This window comes from Hyperolius riggenbachi, chromosome 1 (assembly GCF_040937935.1).
Source record: "Hyperolius riggenbachi isolate aHypRig1 chromosome 1, aHypRig1.pri, whole genome shotgun sequence".
Taxonomy (NCBI): domain Eukaryota; kingdom Metazoa; phylum Chordata; class Amphibia; order Anura; family Hyperoliidae; genus Hyperolius; species Hyperolius riggenbachi.
Window position 1 is genome coordinate 603,970,675 of NC_090646.1, and position 19,733 is coordinate 603,990,407.

Genomic DNA, 19,733 nt, shown 5'->3' on the forward strand with positions numbered 1-19,733 from the left:
AAAGCTCACAGCTTTTGTCACAGCTTTTCATACTGTTTTTGCTTTCTGAGAAAAATACACTGTAGTCTGATATGTACCACTGTCTGTGCTTTGATACAGACACCCCGTCTGCAATTGATTTGTCCCAATATAGCTAAATCCTACACTCAATAAATGAAAGATTTTGCCTTTGATATTTAACTTGAAAAGTAGGAAAATGTTTACACAGGTACTTAGACATTATTTGTACATTGTAATTTTAGAACACTTGGGCATTGATAGTATTCCTTTAAGAACAGATTCAGGTTAAGAACGAACCTCTTGTTTGTTAACCAGGGACTACCTGTATTTTTATTCTTATTATTTTATATTTATTTTTGACATAAAATGATTTTAGCGTGATCATCATAAATGTATAGGACTATGACTAAGTGATCTGGGAAACTTAGCATTAAGTTGTTTTGTTAAATGGGAGTGCATATTGAAAATGTTGTGCTGTATTTTTTGTCTTCTATGGAAAAATGATAGGTATACCTGTTCCTGCTGATCTCCAGAATTAACAGTCCTGCTTTGCTTTATTTAGTGGCTTGTGTACAGTTTGTACATTTTTAATTTTAGAGTCCTAAAGGCCTTGTGAATTTCATGTTCTTAAGCATACCTAATTAAAAAGTCATGGTATGTGGGCATGCGTGAGGATATATTACTTGTGTTTTTTGTTGTTCTTTTTTTAAGAGCTGATGGGCACTCATGAACCTGTGGGCAATACAAAGTCTTACCAGTGTTGATCAGCTTTCATGTTATAAGAGATGCAGTTGCGCAATGTCTCCTTCACAAAGCCCCTATAAAAATATCAGTGCATAACGTGCATGTTAGCCATGTGATGTATGCTGTGTTCATACAACCTCTATCACAATATTGGCACGTCATAGGGCTAAATACTGTTACTAATCATTGGTTGCCTCATTCAAGAGGTAAGAATGCTCAAATTGCTCATACAATATGATGTTGGAGGTAGATCAGGAACCTTCCATATTGGATGAGAAATGGGTGACCTGATGACCCAGCGGGCAGTGTGCATTTTTTTTTTCTTCTTCCGTGCTGGTAATGATGACTGTGGGATCTATCTGATGGCCACATCGACCAGTGTATGGCCATCTTTAATGCTGGATACACACCATGAGTTTCCGCGTCGCACGCGTCCGTCGAGACGCGTCAATTCGATTATTTCTGAGCGCATTTCGATTATTTTTAGGTCGAATGCCATGTAAAGTATGGCAAATCGACCTAACGATCCATCGAACCGCGAATCGGACATGTCGGAAATAATCGAATCGACGCGTATCGACGGACGTATCGAACGCGGAAACGCATGGTGTGTATCCAGCATAAGGGCCTGTTTCCACTAAAGCCAAATCTGGCATGGATCAGCAGAGTTTTCCTGCAGGCAAGACCAGGAAGGGGAAATGCTGCATATTGCTGCTATGGCGTGCCATCTGAATTGAACTGCATTGTGATTCTGGACGGCGTGCTAAAGTTTCCTGCAGTACGCCGCTGAATCCCTATAGCCAAGCATGACACTGCTAAGCTACGCCTAGCGATGCACACGATAACGACCGTCACAATGGATCGGATCATTAAGATCCCGGTTTACTCCGTGCAAAGTACTGCGATCGCTTGACTTTCTGTTCCTGCCCTTTATGTGATGTTGTGAGAAGGGAACATCACTGGACCTGTCAGGTGGTGACTACTCTGCTTTAAACCTAATCCTATACACACAACGTAGGTGTGTGAATGGAGTACATCTCAGACCCTCATATCTCAAACTGGCTAAAACTGAATGACCTTTCTCTTGCTTTCTCAATACTTTTTGGGTAAGGGACATTTTTCTCTGAACGCACTACAGGATTAATTGGGAATTCTGTTGGTCCTCTTGGTCCAGTTTTCCTTGTACTGGTCTTGACAAGGCAGCCCTGCTGGCACTAATGTGTTTGATATCCGTGCCTTCCGGTAAGATTATGTAAGAAATAAGCACTGCTGAACTCCATACATTGTTAATGTGTGTATAATGAAGGGGATCCCATTGGTAAAGCTGCTAATGCTCACCCTGCATAGATCAAATGCTCCCCCCCATACATGGCTTGTGCATTAATACCCAGCTGTCTTTCCATGTGAACAGGTGCTCCAGATCCGACAGCAGGCGCCAGTATAGACGACGAGAACTGCTGGCATCTGGATGAAGAGCAGGTCCAGGAACAGGTCAAGTTATTTCTCTCCCAGGGTGGTTACCATGGATCGGGAAAGCAACTCAACTTGCTCTTTGCCAAGGTATGACTTTCTGATAAGCAGGTGGCTCTGTTCTGCTGGGGTTCCACATGTGTGCAGAATCATTGCAGAGGAAAAAAGGACTTTCTGCTTTTATTAACTTGTTGCAAACCTTGATCTTTGTTGCATAGTTTTTGTGTTTTTTTTTTGTTTTGTTATATTTTTTTGTAATAATCACAGCTAGTTGTGCAATTTCTGCTGGCAGTTTTGGAAATTCATATCCGTATCAATGGCAATCATACTCTGGAGTACAGACTGCACAAAGAACAAATATTGCTGCAAAAGCAATCAGTTGCACAGAGCAGAAGCTCTCATTAGGCTTTACCAAAGCCTCATAGACTCCATGCATAATGCACATCCTGAGGCGGAATGTTACAGTTAAATAAACATACTTACCGGAAGCGGCGTTCCTCCCTGAGAAGATTGAGCCACTTCTCGATGTCCCATGTTGCCCCTGTGTGTACAGAGCACACAGAGGAGGGAAAGAGGGCAGGTGAAAGGTGGGGGAGAACCAGTAAGATGGCTTGAGAGGTGGAGGAGACCAGGAACATGTTATGCAGGAGTGCCTTTCTTGTTAAAGGAGTACCTGGGGGGGGTTGAAGTTGCCTGGAGCTTCTAATGGTCCCCCGCAGACATCCCATGCCTGCGCAGCCACTTACTGATGCTCCAGTTCTTACACCCGGTTCACTTCTGGAATTGGCGACTTTAAAGTTGGAAAACCACTGCGCCTGCATCCTCACTCCCGCTGACGTCCCTGGGAGTGTACGGCGCAGGCCGAGTACGGTCTGTGCCTGCGCAGTACTCTCCCGTGACGTCATCGGGAGCGAGGACCCGGCCGCACAGGCGCAGTGCTTTTCCGACTTTACAGTTGCAAATTCTGGAAGTGAGCCAATGACGGAGCAGAGCATCGATGAGTGGCTGCGCGGGCACAGGATGTCTGCGGGGGACCATTAGAAGCCCCAGGCGAGTTCAAATCCTTCCCCCCCCCCCCCCCCCCCCATATGCTGCTTGTTGATAAAGTATCTCCTTACTATGATATATTATGTACCAAAGCTATCTATGGAAATGAACTGTACAATGAAATGAGCTGGCCAGCCTCCCTACCTAATTGCACACTATTGCACTTAGGGCTGAGCACTCGCTGTTCTGTAAGTGCTTTTGAAAATGATGAAAACCCTTACAATCTCCCATGAGGAAATGGACGAGTTCAAAACCTGTCAGATAATCTATAATTTTGTAGTTTATATAAATGTTTATAGTGCATCTTGTACATTTGTATGTACATGTCCACCAATCTGCAACTGTCTCACACTTTTTACTAGTCTGAAATACAGCTGGAAGCCCCTTGTTGCTCCTCCTTGCCTTCTCCTCTTTATAGGACAAGTAGGTACAGTTCAGCTGAGTATGCAATACTGTTGGCTAAAACTAACATTGACACCAGTGTATGTATGGGGCTTCATGCCAGGGTTACTATGTAATGTGACTTTTCCTGGGAGCAAGTCCTCTAGTTGCCATCCCTCAAGCCTGTAGAATTATAGTGTACCAGAGATAAAAGATTTATCCATACCTGTGGCTTCCTCCAGCCTCCCTCCACATCGATAGCTCTCACAACGTCTTCCTCCGCCGCCTTCTGGTCCTGGTAGAAGCCCCGTACGTTTGCTAAGTCTGAGCCAGTCGGCGCATGCACCTGTCTCGCTCCTGTGACTGGGAGCGTTCTGCGACTGTGCAGGTGCAGAGAACCCCCCACTATGGAAGCGTAGCGGGGAGCACGCGGCCAGGTCGTGCATGCGCAGTGCGCCCCGGGTCTCCAAACTTGTGGGGCCTCTACATGGACCAGAAGAAGGCGGAGGAAGATGTGGGAGCAATCGATGCGGAGGGGGCGGGAGGAAGCCCCAGGTATGGATAAATCTGTCATAAGTGTTCATCTCTGGTTTACTTTAAGCTGTGTACACACGCTAGCTGACACCCGTCCGATAACAGCCTCTGCCGAGTATCCAGCGTGTATACAGCAGCCCCCCCCCCCAAAACCTCACCTCCATATGCAGACTGCAATGTCTGCACAGCCTCAGCTCTACAATATCACCCACGGGATCGGATCTGAATCCCTGACAGGTGGCATTCCTCAAGTTTGTACATGGTTAAAGGTGGCCAGTATCGATACAATTTGCTAAATAATTGTTTACAAATGATTGTTTGTATGAACGATTGGAAACGTTTGTCTGTTACCACTAGTGGAAAAAATCCCACCAATCAGATCAGATTAATGAAATGGATCTGATCTCCGGATCGATCACGTCAATCTGATCAGATTGGTTAGGAGATTTTTGTCCATTGAGTGGTCCAAAACCTCATTCCTGGTCATTTATTAGAAGAATTGTATAGTTAGTGGCGGCCATAAGTCTCGCATTACTGAACTCCAGTAGTGGTCATGTGACTGTCCTGTTCAGTGACCTCTGTGCCACTCGGCCCCAGTATACAGCACTTTTTCCTGTAATCACCGTGTGGAAATCCGCACTGAAAGATTTCTAATAACAGAAGGCACACTTGCCTGATGCATTTCCATTCCCCATCCTTTGTCTTGCACTATTCTGAACCCAAGACGGTTGTTTTGCGAAGTAACTGTTGGTTGTCTCACTTCACCTGCATCCTCTGCATCCCTGATCTGAGATCTACAGCCCTCCACATCTGATATGGAAGAGCAGCCAGTTATAACCTGCTAAATAACTCGCACAGGGCATCAGAAATGAAGATAACAGCGTCTTCCAGGGGTTTGGGATTTTTTGCTTCCGATATACCGTTGGCAGATTTCTGCAGGGTCACAAATGCTGCCACAGGGGCCTCCTACAGGCGATAGATGGATCCGATTGCACACTCGATTTCTCATAGCAGTGGATGGAAAAAGATAGGAAAAATGAATGAAGATAGAATTGAGTGCAGAGTCGTGCGGAAAAAATGATTGGGTCGCAAAATTGCACAGAAAATCTTACCGTGTGTACCCAGCATTACAGAAAATCTAATGATGAAAACACACAATACGTGTTTTTTTTGTTTGTTTTTTTTGGGGTTGATTCTCCACGCGAACGATTGACCATTCGATTCCTAATTATCTTTCGCTCGTTGTTCGTTTTTTTTTTTTTTCATTCACTTCTATGAGAAATCGAGCGGAAAACAATCGAGTGGAGAATCGGACATGGCGGGATTTTATCAATCACAGGCATCTATTGGAACGATTCTACCACAAAAATGAAACGTGTGTTCCCAGCATAACAGAGAATTGTATGGTGTGTACCTAGCATTACATGGTCGGTCTCTCGCTGATAGATTCTAGGACAAGAGTGCCCTGTCACATCCTATTTATTTTCCTGTATTGTGTGTGTATAGGACCCCCCTTGTGTTTGCACACACCGATAGGAGAAGCATTTTGGAGGTTTTACATAAAAATGTGCCCTGTATATTGTACAACTGCTAAGTCACTACGTTTTTAGCTGGCCACGCCACAGAAGATGCTTGTGTTCATATAAATAAATAATAATATTCACTTTACAAACACTTGTCTCCCAATATTTAAAGTAAACCTAGGCTGGATTTTTTCCCCCTCTTTTAAAAACTGCTTTCTGCAGTTCTCCAGCCTTGGTGAATGAGGCTCAAAATTTTTCTGCCACAAAGCTAAGCTGTGATGCTGGGAGAAAATAAGGGAATCGATAGGGCGCAGAATCGAGGGCCGGAATTGACCCGTGTATTCCCAGCATTAGTCTGCACTGTGCACATTCACACCTCCTCAATATAGGAGCGGACTGTGAGAAGTCATTATCTTCTGGGAACAGTTGGAGAAGAGCAACCAAAAGGAATGTGTGCAATAGTTTTTGTGATGAGGACTTGGCCCCACACACACACCACACACCCGCCACACACACGTTGTCTAGGTGATTATTTATGTGAGGGGGACTGTGGGAAAGGTGCTTCCATATATCAAATGATGTATGGCCAGATCAACCTAGAGACAGATCTACCTGATCAGTGAGAGATCTGTCAGCTGCCCATACACCACAGGCCGATTCCCAATCGATTTCAGTATGAAATGTCTCGGGGAATCTGCCTTGTGACGCCGTATCAGCTGCCCCTGGCACTGTCCCCTCAATGCAAAGCAACGCTGTCAGTCCATTGAAGTTATCAAATTTGCTGGGAATTCAATGGGAAAATGGGTCATTAGTTTCAGTTTTTTAGTTTAAAATGCAGTGTGTTTTGAAATTTACAAATATGATAGAATGATGCACTGCCATGAAAAAAAGCTTTCTTTGCTACTGATGTTCTATTATCAGTACTACACATTCAATTCATTATATCATTAGGGTTTTTTTTTCCCTTCCGTGTCACTCCTAAAGATAAGGTCCGAGGTGATGAAAAATCAAAAAATTTACTTACCTGATACTCCCTCCAGTTCCTGGCAGCTGTCCTGTGCTCTCGCCGCAGCTCCGCTCCCCGCCGGTGGCCCGGGGTCCCCTCCAGCAAGTTGATTACTGCTCCTGCGCAAGAAGCTCTGTGAGTCGCGCTGACGTCATCAGGACTGTACTGCGCAGTACCGTCCGGATGACATCAGTGCGACTCCAAGAGCCACGCAGTAGATGCCGACCTGGGAAGGTCGGCATCTGCACTGGTAGGGACCGGGAGCCACCGGAGCTGAGCGACGGCACAGGACGGCTGCCAGGGGCTGGATGAAGCCCCAGGTAAGTAGATTTTTGATTTGTAATCACCTCGGACCTTCCCTTTTAAGAAGTAAGCCTTTGTTGCTGTTGACAACCAGTTTCTTGGCCTTTTATTTTTTATAGAACCACACAGACAGTGGAACTCTGTTACTAGAAGCCTTTCTTCCAGCTTTATGCAGTTTTTATAGATCAGCCTTTTCTCATTTCATGTTAATGTATTATGCTGCTGGTTGTCGGATCTGTATGTGTGTCACGTTTCTGTGCTGCAGCCATTTTTCAAGTGTTGACGTTGTTCTATTTTCATTGTTTGGCAGGTGCGGGAAATGTTAAAAATGAGGGACTCCAATGGAGCTCGTATGCTGACCTTAATAACGGAGCAGTTCATGGCAGATCCCCGTCTCTCGCTATGGAGGCAGCAAGGCACTGCGATGACTGACAAGTACAGACAGCTCTGGGATGAGCTAGGTATTGTATTATCTAACCTGTCTAGTCATCTGTGTGAGATCTCAGCCAAGGGTAACTTACTTGGCCTACATACTTATAGAGCTTGTTGTGGTTTACCACGCCTGTGTTGCTCAAGATCTGCAGTAACATAGCTGGCGTAGTTGTTGACACGTGCTACAAATCTGGCATTTTTGTGAATAGGAATTGGCTTTTTTACCTGTTTATGTGAAGTCTTGAGCCCTCTGTTTGCATGTGGGGGGACTGCTTGGGGACAACATGAGTTCCTTCTGTCAAGCGGTCCCTTATTATTGTTTTGCCGGTATTGGCTTGTGTACACAAAGGGGTGTTCTCTTTGTTTGTTTGTTTGTTTTGAATGTTGAATGTACATGTTTCATGGTAGATGGCCTTCTAGAAGCCGATAATGCAGCTGGGTTAAAGGGAACCAGAGTTGAGAGTGATATGGAGGCTGCCATATTGGTTTCCTTTTAAACAATACCACCTGCCTGGCAGCCCTGCTGATCCATTTGGTTGCAGTAGTGTCTGAATTGCACCAGAAACAAGCATGCAGGTAATATTTTCAGTTCTGACCGTGTCAGAAACATCTGATCTGCATGCTTGTTCAGGGTCTATGGCTAAAAGTATTAGAGGCAGAGGACCAGCAGGACAGCCAGGCAACTGGTATTGCTTAAAACAAAATAAATATGGCAGCCTTCATATAACGCTCAACTCTGGTTCACTTTAAAGTGGACCTCGACTCTTGCACAGGAAAGAAGGAAAACGGAGGAATGCACCCTGTATGTATTTAGGGAGTTTAGCCTGTCTAATTTACCTTCATCTGAGACTAATCACAACTGTAGTTTGATCTCTCAGCTGGCTGCCTTGGCAGAGCAGATAATTTGTGAACACAGAATGTTAACAGTATGTCTGCTTCTGTGAAAGCAGGAAGTAGACACACTACAGACTTTTTGCAGGAGTTGTATCAGCTGTAAAGAAATGTTTTTTTCTTTAAAGGTTGTAATGCTGTTGCTTATCTTTTAGAGCAGAGAGGAAGTTCTGAGTTCAGGTATGCTTTAAAGCTACAAATATTTTCCAGTTCTGTAGCCAGCCTGTAGTCATGTGTCTGATAGTAAGCACTGAGAAATGAATAGGGAGGTCGGAACTGAAAAACAATTGGCTTGTGTGATCGGCCTGTTCCAAGCTGGTTCAAATCCCTGAAACCGTCTCCTGTATGGGGCTTGTTTTTCAGAACGCACTCAAAGAAAGAGGGTGCTGCTGACCATGGCAGCTAAATGGTAACGTGCCCACTAATGAGACAATCGTGATTGTACAGTATTACCACTTCTATGTAAAATGAGGGACTATCTAAAGTATCCATTCAAAGTGTATGTACTTAGACTTGATAAGATTGTACAGTTAAGATTGTATCATTAGTGGGCACCTTGCGTCTTATGCTGAATACACGCGGTTCGTTCCCGCATCGAATGCGCTGCTCGATTCCCGACGAATCGATTATTCCCAACATTTCCGAGCGCATTTCGATGATTTTTAGGTCGACCTAACGATCCATTGAAACGCGAATTGGACATGTCTGAAATAAACGAATCGACGGGAATCAAGCGGCGCATCGACTGGAATCGAGTGCGGGAACGAACTGTGTGTATCCAGCATTAAGAAAACAGGCGTTCTGATTGGTTGGTCAGGGCAGTGGCTTCTCTTTTGCTCCAGTTTCCTTTTGCTCTTTGAGTAACTTCTGCTAAATTAGCAAAGTTGTGTTTTAAAGAACAAGCGACACCCATGCTAACCTAGAAATAAAAAAACACATATATAAGTAGATAAATACTACTTCTACTTACATAGCAGATGTATTGTGCTATTCTTGTAATGATTCCTGTGAATTTTCTAAAGGAAAATCCTGTTGTAGGCAGTGGCCATGTTGCCAAGCTAATGCTGACATCCTATCCTCCCTGACTCTTGTTTTCCCCCCTCCCTTCTCTTGCTCATTGTGTATGCATTAGCTGCCCTCCTCCCAGAGTCTTCAGACACTCCCACTGAGGTGTATAGGAACAACTGCACTGACTTTTTTTTTAATTTACACATCCAATCATTGAGTCACCTCAGCCTTGCTTGTAAACACAAGTAATCAGAGGGTGTTTCTGATAAGCAGCTAGGCAGGGAAATAAATGGAAGAGGAGTAATATATTATAGATAAAAATAACTCCCAGCATTCAACTCTTTGTCACTGTTTGGCACTAGGGCCAGTGCTCCTAAAGTATGTGATAACTACAAACCATAACAGAAGAAAAAGTTTTACAAGTTTTGAATGCAGGATTAGCATCTTTATCACTTAAAGTAAACCCAAATTAAAAATACAAGATTTCAAAAATAAAATCTATTTTCTAAATTATAATAATAAATAGCAGCCTTTTTTTCAGCTGCATAATGACAAATATAAAATATTTTACATTTATTGGAGGAACCCCTCCCTTCCTTTCATATTGCCGGGACAGAATCCGGCACACTGGTGGAGTAGGTGGTGTCCGGCAAAGGCGAAATTGCTAATGGCTGCCACCTGTATAACCCTAGTTATGAAAAGAGAAGGGTGAAAAGCATGCACTGTAATGCTCATAGGCTTGAAGGAGTGTTTATTTATATTTGTATGTGTCAGAGTGGTGCAACTAAATATTTTGAATTAAAAAAATGTTTGGTTTGGGTCCACTTTAATACACTCAGACCAGTTGCTGTTGAAATTTGATTTTTATGGGGACAATACCGCTTTAACATGAAAAACCCATATTAGAACAGTTTACTTTGTCTCAATGATAGTGTGAGCCCCTGCCTTAAAAAGAACCCGAGGTGTGAGACTGATGATGGCTGCCATATTTATTTCCTTTTAAAAAAACAAAAATACCAGTTGCCTGTCAGTCCTGCTGATCTTTCTGATCAATGGGGTCTAAATCCCACACCTGAAACAAGCATGCAGCTTATCTTGTCAGATTTGTCAATGACATCTGATCTGCATGCTTGTTCAGGGTATATGGCTTAAAGTATTAGAGGCAGAGAATCAGCATGACAGCCAGGCAATGTGCTTTATTTAAAAGGAAACATGTCAGCCACCATATCCATCTCACTTTGGGTTCCCTTTAAACACTTCAAATTCACAAAAAATGTATTATTTGATATTCTGTGGTAGGTTTTTTTATGCAGGAAGCCTGCAGCAATAGTTGTCTGAACCCTTTTAGCGAAAGGAAGTCTAGAATATGAAGTAGTTCTGTGACGTCATTATTTCCTAGGAAGCTGTTTCCATGGATCCCGGTTTTGTCAAGATGGCTGCCTTCAGCATCTCTTGCAAAGGGACATTTTAATTGTGTTTTCTTGGTGTAGGAAGCATTTAACACTGGTGTGAAAAGTGTAAATTGAAGTCCTTTGTGTCCTGGTTACACTGGAGTCTTTCTGTTTGCCTGCACTTACCTTTATTTATGTAGCTTGAACTGTGGCTGTGGCGTTCTACACTACATGGGCACAGATTGCCTTCTCTGTTTGTTTTTGGCATGTTGCTCATTCCTGTTTTGTAGCTTTAATCCCTTGTATGTGTTTACTATTCTAATGAACACGTTAGCAGCCAATTTGGCAGTGATTGAGGGAATTATTTGGCGTACTTTGCAGGAACTATGTGTTCACTTTTTTCCCCTCCCTGAGGTTGGGGCGAAGCAGCTATGGGAATGGCCTATGATCCAAGCTGTAAGAGGATTCATCTTGCGTTCTCTGTGATGCAGTTTGTGGAGAGCCTTCTGAGGGGAACTGGCTGTTCTCTCGCACTCTGCACAGAAGTCTGTTAGGCTTTCTTTTCTGCTTTTGTTTATAAGTGACAGACTGTATAGTGTATGAGGTGAAATCTGCACAGCATTCAGGCTGGCAATGAACCTCTTGGTGGGGCCGGATCCAATTTGTAGCGAGGAGGGAACCTGAGGTGAGACCTATGGAGGCTATTTGTTCCCTTTTCAAAGAATGCACGTTGCGTGGCTGTCCTGCTGATCCTCTAAGGCAGAGATACACTGGTCGATTGCCACCAGATCAACCAACAGATAGATCCCTCTCTGATCTAATCTGATCACAGAGGGATCTAATAGCTGCCTATACACTGAACACAGATTTTGAATGGATGTCAGCTTGAAATTGATTCACAATCTGTGGAACTGCCGTCGCTCCCCGCAATACATTACCTCTCTGCCAGCGCGAGTCCTCGCTATTCCTCCTGTCTGCGCTGGACATCTTCTCTTTACTTCCTATCACGTCCTGTGACCAGCAAAAGTTCAAACAGTAGAGGGCGCTCTACTGTTTGAACTTCCCCTGACAGGATGGGACAGGAAGTGAAGAGAAGATGACCAGCCGGAGACGGGACAGCAGGGACCCGCGCTGGCAGAGAGGTAAATGTATCGCTTTGTTGGTCATTGGCCAATGGAACGCCGATATTGACGCACTCCCGACCCGCCGGCGATCGAGAGAAATTTTCGGCCGGGACAGATCGATGGGATCAATTGATTTTGGATGGATATCGGTCGATCGTTCAGCGTTTGCGTTATCCATTTAACAGCAGATTTGATCACAGTGAATTCGACGCAGTGTATGGGCATCTTAATACTTTTAGCCACAGACACTGAACAATCATGCAGATTGGAGGTTTCTGACAAGATTAGCTGCATGCTTGTTTCAGGTGTGCGATTGAGACACTGACCAGAAAGATAAGCAGGACAGCTGGGCAACTAAAAGGAAATTAATAAAGCAGCCCCCATGGGTCTCTCACCTCGGGTTCCATTGAAGTAAAGCAATCACACCACAAATCCAAACCAAGGTGCAGGAACCTGGCAGCACGGCGCAGTAGTGGATAGCACGTTTAGAATATGAGACAGGGCACTACCTGCATGGAGTTTGTATGTTCTCCCAGTGTAGCCGTGGGATTCCTCCTACATTCTCAAAAACATACAGATTAGTTAATTGCCTTACCCCTTAAATTGGCCCTAGACTAATGGACTATGGTAAGGATTAGATTGTGAGCTCCTGAGGGACAGTAGTGACAAGACTTTATACTCTATAAGGTGCTACGGAGGAGGTCCGTGCTATATGAATTTTATAATTCTCAAGTTTAATTTTGAGCATTCTGTGAAAGAGGGTCTGGACTTTTCTGACTTTGAGCTAAACTGTCTGAACATGCCCATTTATTTTATTTATTTGTTGTATTTATAAAGCGCCAACATATTACGCAGCGCCGGACATTAATTTAGGTTACAGACAATATTTAGGGGTAACATACAGCAATATGACAATACAGGAATACAAGAAAACCAGATCACGCAGCAGCGTATGAGTACCAGGTAATGCTTAGTCAGTCACTGGATGGAGCATGGAGATTAGGCAAGTTGGGTTCACTCAGATGCATAACATGGGTTAACAGTAATGGAGGTGCATGATCAGGTAGGACACAAAAGGAGGAGGACCCTGCCCAAAGGCTTACAATCTAGAGGGAGAGGTAGGGACACGAAATGTAGGGGACCGGAGTTCAGCTGTGGGTTTAGCGCACTTGTGAGGGGTAGTAGGCCAGAATGAAAAGGTAAGTTTGGAGGGCCTTCTTGAAGATGTCGAAGGAGGGGGCTGCCCTATTGGGTGGAGGTAGGCGAAGCTCTTGAGAAGTCCTGGAGGCGTGCATGGGACTGGGTGATGCGGGGGGGGGGGGGGGGAGTGGTCAGGCCAATGACAAGGCTCACATTGGACTGTTAAAGTAGACCTTGCACAGTACACAAGTAAAACATAACAGAAATGCACCCTGTATGTACTTACAGAGTTTTAGCCTGTGTAATTCCCCCTCATTTGTGTCTAATCACTAGTTGTAATTTGATCTCCCCCGTGTGATATGACAAGCAGATGAGCCCATTTGAAAGCACAGGCTGTAAACAAGATGTCTGCTTCCATGAATCAGGAAGTAGAAACTGTGCAGATTTATTTTAGGATTTGTATCAGCTGTAACACATTTTTTTTTTGTTTAAATGTTATTATGCTGTTGTGTATCTTTTAGAGCAGAGAGGATTTCTGAGTTCAGGTCCACTTTAAATGGCTTTGGTTGTGGCCTACTGGATGCCTCACCCCCTTAGTACAAACGTGGTAAGGCCGCTGTTGTATGTTTACAATTGTATGGGTTATAGAACCAAATTATTGAGCTGTCTGAATCTGATTGGTTTGCCACATTGGTTGGCCATCTATGTGTGTATGGGCAGCTGTGGTGACTTTGAGTCTGCTCTCCTGCTGAAAACGAGATTTGTCTAGTCTATAAACACGTTAGCTATGCACAAGCCTCTGCCCATAACCTGGCCAGTAATGGGGTTTAATTGTTCTGTCAATGTTGTTGCTGCACCTCAGTAGACAGATGCGGAAGCTCCCTCCGTCTATTATGTATTGTGTACATTATTGCCTCGTGGGATGGAGCTAAGCATACAACAATAAATATATTTTTTTACACTGACGTCCTGTGGGGGATGCCTTCCTCTATGTGTAGACATAATAACATGGCTAAGAAAGCTGCAAAATAGGGGAGTTTGTGAAGAAACATCTGAGACCACTGCAGCTGTAATTCCTAAATGCCCCCCTTCCTCCCAGCGAGACCTCCCCTTCCCAGAGCCCATGGGCCAGGCTTGCCAATTAGGAAAGCCCTGTGTTACCTATAGAGGGCATTGGAGCTTATGGCACCAGAGACTGCTCCTAACAATAGCTGGGAATGTCACATCTGACACGTGTTGTGCCTGTACGCAAATCTGGCTATAGAAGGTTTACTCCCAAACTGCCTGTTTTCAAAAGGACTAGTAATTTTAGTAACTTTGGATACATGTTGCATATCAGAGTATCAGAACTAATGGCTGTTATGGCTTCATAAGAGGGTTTTCAGTTGTCAGTACCTTGTCCCGTTTACCTACAATAGCAGCTTATATATATATATATATATATATATATAGGGATTCTCCTCACAACACCAATTTCACACACGTGTAGAAGATATCTGCCCACCTTAATCCAGTCTGCCAGTAGTCTGTTGATCCCAGCATGCCTGACAAATGTCTCTGGATTTGATCATGTGGGACAGGTTGGGCAATACAAACCTAGTGGAGGCAGCAGTTTACTTATCTCTAAAGTTGGCCACACACACAATACAATAAAATGATCCGATTTCACAGAAATTTGATAAAAACAACAGTTTCTACAAAAAAATTGGAAGCTTTTTTTTTTTTTTATTTGAATGAAAATTCCAATGGGGTTTCCCGTAAAGGTGGCCACACACACGATAAAATAAAATGATCCAATTTTAGAAAAATCGAATTGAAAATTAATTTTTTTTTTTTCATTTGTTTGAGACTCATGATAGAATTTCCTTTTTTTTTTTTATTTGATAAAAGATGAGGAGTGTTTGATTTTTCTGATCACTTTATATAAAAACTGAATGAAGTAGATCGACAATGTCTTGATGTACAGACCCAAGCACTTTTTTTCTGAGTTTTCAAACCCTTTTTTCATAATTGGGGAAAAATTGTGTGTGTGTGTGTGTGTGTACAGTGTGTGTGTGTGTGTGTTGTGTGTTGTGTGTGGTGTGTGTGTGTTACATTGGTCAGATTTTTTTAAATGTTACAATCGGTCAGAAAAATTGACAGTAATTCTTGAATTGAAAAGATATTTGAAACATTGTATTGTGTGTGTTTACATTCAATCAGATACATTTAATTGTAAATCTTGAATTGAAAAGAAAAATGTTAAAAAATGGTGTGGTGTGTTGCCAGCTTAAAGCGGTATAAAACCCTCACATAATATTCCATAAAAACCTGTTTTCCTACTTTGTATATGCCATACGGTTATCATATTTTCTTTTGTGCATAAGTATTATTCATTTAGAAATTATAGGTTCCCAAAAGTACCGTTATTTTTTTTGCTTTGTGAGCTGACTTTGCACTTTATTAATAACTGGTTTTATTCATTATGTATTGAAGGCAGAAATGCTTTGACTCTCTGTCTGTGTGGAGCTGCTTCTCCGCAGTCAGAGAATGTGTCACATTCCTCACTTGATACATTTAAGTAAACACAAGATAATATTATCTAAAGTTCGAATGCATCCACATTTCTCTGCATTGAACTTTCAAGTCCTGTGTGTGACCCTTTGAATGCTGGTTGCATATAATATGCTGTAAATATGCTGTAAATAATGTTTTAGAGCAAATATGAAATGCTGGGTTATATTCAGCTTTAATGTATACCATGTGGCCTACCCCCAATCACTCTGCTTGCTGGGTGCAGGCAACAGAAATGTCCCAGTCTGTAGAGGATGAATACTTGTATTTTAAGGCTTCGTTCACATCATACGCGCTTCCGTGCGCATTTGGAAGCACGTATGAGGGGATGGCATGCAGAAACGGCAGAAGGGCATAGACAGCCCTTCTGCCGTTCACATCTACTGCTCTACGCAGCAGTGCAATGCGCTATGATGCGCTTGCGTACTGCTGCCTGCATTTTGCCTGCAAGCACAGAGCTGATCCCATCACGGTCTATGGATGGGATCCAGCAGCACAGCGGGTAGTGGTGCAGATGGCGTGCGATCGTACGCATTGCGTTCTGATCGCACTGCCATGTGCGCTGAGTAGATGTGAACGGGGCCTCACAGGAGCCTTTTTTTCTGAAATAGGGCTCTACTGAAATCTTGTTGAAGCTAACGGTGCAAACAAGTAAAACAGGCAAACCTTGAGAAAGATGCTGGTTGTTTACCTGATCTACCACAAGTTGTGTAGTGTATGTCTAGCGTTATTTATTATTTTTAGAATCTCTATATAGTGCCAACATCTTCCGCAGCGCTGTACAGAGTATATTGCCTTGTCACTTAACTGTACCTCAGAGGAGCTCACAATCTAATCCCTACCATAGTCCTATGTCTATGTATGTATCGTGTAGTGCATGTATCATAGTCTAGGGCCAATTTAGGGGGAAGCCGGTAAACTTCTCTGCACGTTTTTGGGATGTGGGAGGAAGCCAGAGTGCCTGGAGGAAACCCACACAGCCATGGGGAGAACCTACAAACTCTGTGTAGATATAGCCCTAGCTGGGATTCGAACAGAGTACACAGTGCTGCAAGGCGAGAGAGCTAACCACTGCACCACCATCCTTCCCCATTCATTTTATTTTCTCATTGCTAGTACCAGATCTTCATTTTGTACAGTGAAGCTCAGTTTACGTTGCCTGCATCTGTACTAATTGTCGCAGATTGACACACCCACTCGCATTGAACATGCTGTGCTCACATTTCACCACTGCTTCTGATTAGTTTGACTAGCGCCTGTGCGGTCAGGAACGCAGACTGCGCCACAGATGTGTTTCAGGCAAGTTTCTGCTCCTGGCTGCCTATGTATACACGGCCCGCAGATGCTACTTCATGCGGAACGCGTGCCGCCCTTTGGCTGCCAATCGGCATCCATCTACAGAATGTCCTTTCTCGAATGTTTCATATTTCATCTTGATGGTTTTGTGCTTCGTTCTGTCTTCTCCGCCCTCCTCCAAATGATCCCATCCAGTTTTCCACAGCACAATAAAAGATCATTATGTGAGAATGTGCAGATTGGCTGGGAAGTTGCAGTTGAGTTTTCTGTGTGTTGGGGAATGCGGCGGTGGCTGCCAGTAGCACAGAATGTCAGAGCGGTACATGGCGACAGAGGCAGCAGCTTGTGGCGGAGATGTCCAGAATCACAGGCCTGTGGAGATAATCCAGCACATTTGTGACAGGAAACGGCAGCACAGAGGATATTTGTCTTCCATAGCTCTGCGCAGCCCTTCTGTCAGACTGCAGAAAGGAAGGACAGTCTGCATTGTTGTTAGTTATTTTCCACCAGAAAAAGCCATTCTCTCCTGCAGAGAGATGGGCTGCACAGTGCTGGCGAAGGAACCCAATGTGACACCTGTGTGTTTACAGAAGAATGATGGTATTTTATTGTACACTGCTCAGCCAAAACATCAAAGCCATCTGCCTAGTATTGTTCAGGTCCCCCTCGTGCCATCGGAACAGCTCTGACCCATCAAGGCATGGACTCCACAAGGCCTCTGTGGTATCTGGCACCAAGACGTGGGCAACAGGCTCTTTAAAGAGAACCTGAAGTAAGAGGGATGTGGAGGCTGGCATATTCACTGTATATTCTGGCGTATAAGACTACTTTTTAACCCTTAAAAATCTTCTGAAAAGTCAGGGATCGTCTTATATGCCGCGTGTCATTGATGCCGGGTGATATGCCCTATCCTGTTACCGACTCTCAGATCTCGCTGCTGAGGACTGTAGTGAAGCGACGCAGGCGCACATGTGCGAGAGCTGACAGGCAGAGGAGGAGGATACAAGGGTGGACCAGAAGTGTGAAAGAGGCGTGTTTTATGGGCACAGCGCGATCTATTCTTCCATACCGCTCTGATAAACGGAGAGTTGACCAATCCAACCATTCAATCGCCTGTATACTGTTAAATACTGGGTGCCACATACAGTACAGCACCAGTAGCTGTTCATACATAGCACCAGTATATGATGTTTGTTTTTATTTGGTGTGCGTTGGAAGAAGGGGGTAGGCTTGTATGGCGAGTATATCCCAAACTTTATATTTTAACTGGAAAAGTTGGGGTGTCGTCTTATATACGGTATTTCTTTTTAAACAATGGAAGTTGCCTGGCTGTTCTGCTGATCATCTGCCTCTAATACGTAAAAAGCCATAGACCCTGAACAGATCATGTGTTTCTGACAGAAATCTGACTACCATGTTTGTGTCAGGTGTGATTCAGGACAGTATAGAGTATCAGCAGGACTGCCAGACAACTGGTGTTTAAAAAAACCAAACAAATATGGCAGCCACCATATGCCTTCAGGTCCTGTGTGCTTCAAGATCTTCCTGGATTATCACACAGATGCTGGCTCAGATTGAATTCTGGGGAATTTGGAGGCTAAACTAAAATTATATTTCAGACCTGGACAGCTTCTTACATTGCTGCTCTCTAGTCCCACTCTATTGCTCATGTTCCCATTGCTTCTGGTGCTACTCTGAGGTACATAGGTACTCTGACTGGTGTGTGGCTACACAGCACCATGGGTAGTAATCTGCAATGTACTGTGCGTTTTCACGGACAGTATTAGAGAACCCCTGAAGTCAGAGGGATATGAAGGCTGACCTATATTTCATTTTAATCAATGCACATTGCCTGGATATCCTGCTGTTCACTTGCCTTTAATACTTTTAGCTATAGACCCTGAACAAGCATACAGATAGAATAGGGTGCTGGGTAAGTCTTACGGAAAAGTACAGAAAATATCGGCATCAGGAACTTGTGGCGCCAGAATATATATATTTATATTATATTATAGCCTGCCTAATTCCCCCCCTTATCTGTGACTAATCACGAGTGTAATTTGATCTCTCAGTTTTATCAGCTGGCTGTCTCAGTAGAGCAGCTAATTTGTAAACAGGATGTTAACCCCGTGTATGCTTCCATGAAAGCAGGAAGTACACACTGCAGATTTATTGCGCGATTTATATCAGCTGTAACAAAGATGTTTTTTTTAAAGGTTGTTATGCTGTTGCTTATCTTTTAGAGCAGAGAGGAAGTTCTGAGTTCAGGTCTGCTTTATGGCTAGAACATAATAATTGAGCAAAACTACTCACTGTTTGAAACGATCAGCTGTGCTGGTACAGAAGCCACTGACTCTGATTAGTGGTATAATCCTCCTTTTAAACAAAAAGTGAACATTCATGCTAAACCATAATAGATGGTAGAAGTATATCTGCACCTGCAGAGGAGCTCTAATCACATGCTATTGTTTCTGCTGTCTCTGGCAATGTCAGTCCTGCAATACTTTACAAATGCCTTTCCTGAAGTTTGAGAAGCGTTACTTTCGCAGATGACTGCCTTCCAAGGATAATATTTTGTAGAATGCTATAAGTTATAAATGTTCTTCATGGAGCTTTCCTTTAAAGTACACCTGTCAGCTTTCAGAGCTCTCGGGAGATTGTAGTCAGGGCCGGCCGGGAGGACAGCACAGTAGAGTGAGCAGTGCAGGCCCGCCCCCTGTCTGCTTTATGAAGAAACTCCGCAGGCAGGATGTGTACATTGGCACTATGGATTTCCAAATGAATGACGTGTGTGTGTGGTAAACACTCCTAATGCAATTAACCGATATGGACTATGCTGTGCAGACCTGAGAACAGGTGTTGTTTAACAGCCTTCCCAGAGCAAATAAAA

The 19,733-nt window shown here is 43.7% G+C and overlaps 1 protein-coding gene across 1 annotated transcript in view; it reads left to right on the forward strand.

The window, feature by feature from the left end:
- The window catches only part of ZSWIM6 (zinc finger SWIM-type containing 6), a 200,836-nt gene that overhangs the window by 108,925 nt on the left and 72,178 nt on the right, over positions 1–19,733 (forward strand). Inside the window, exons 3-4 of the mRNA XM_068249615.1 lie at positions 2,156–2,304; positions 7,319–7,469. Of these exons, the coding sequence (XP_068105716.1) occupies positions 2,156–2,304; positions 7,319–7,469 (300 nt within the window). The remainder of the gene's footprint in view (positions 1–2,155; positions 2,305–7,318; positions 7,470–19,733) is intronic.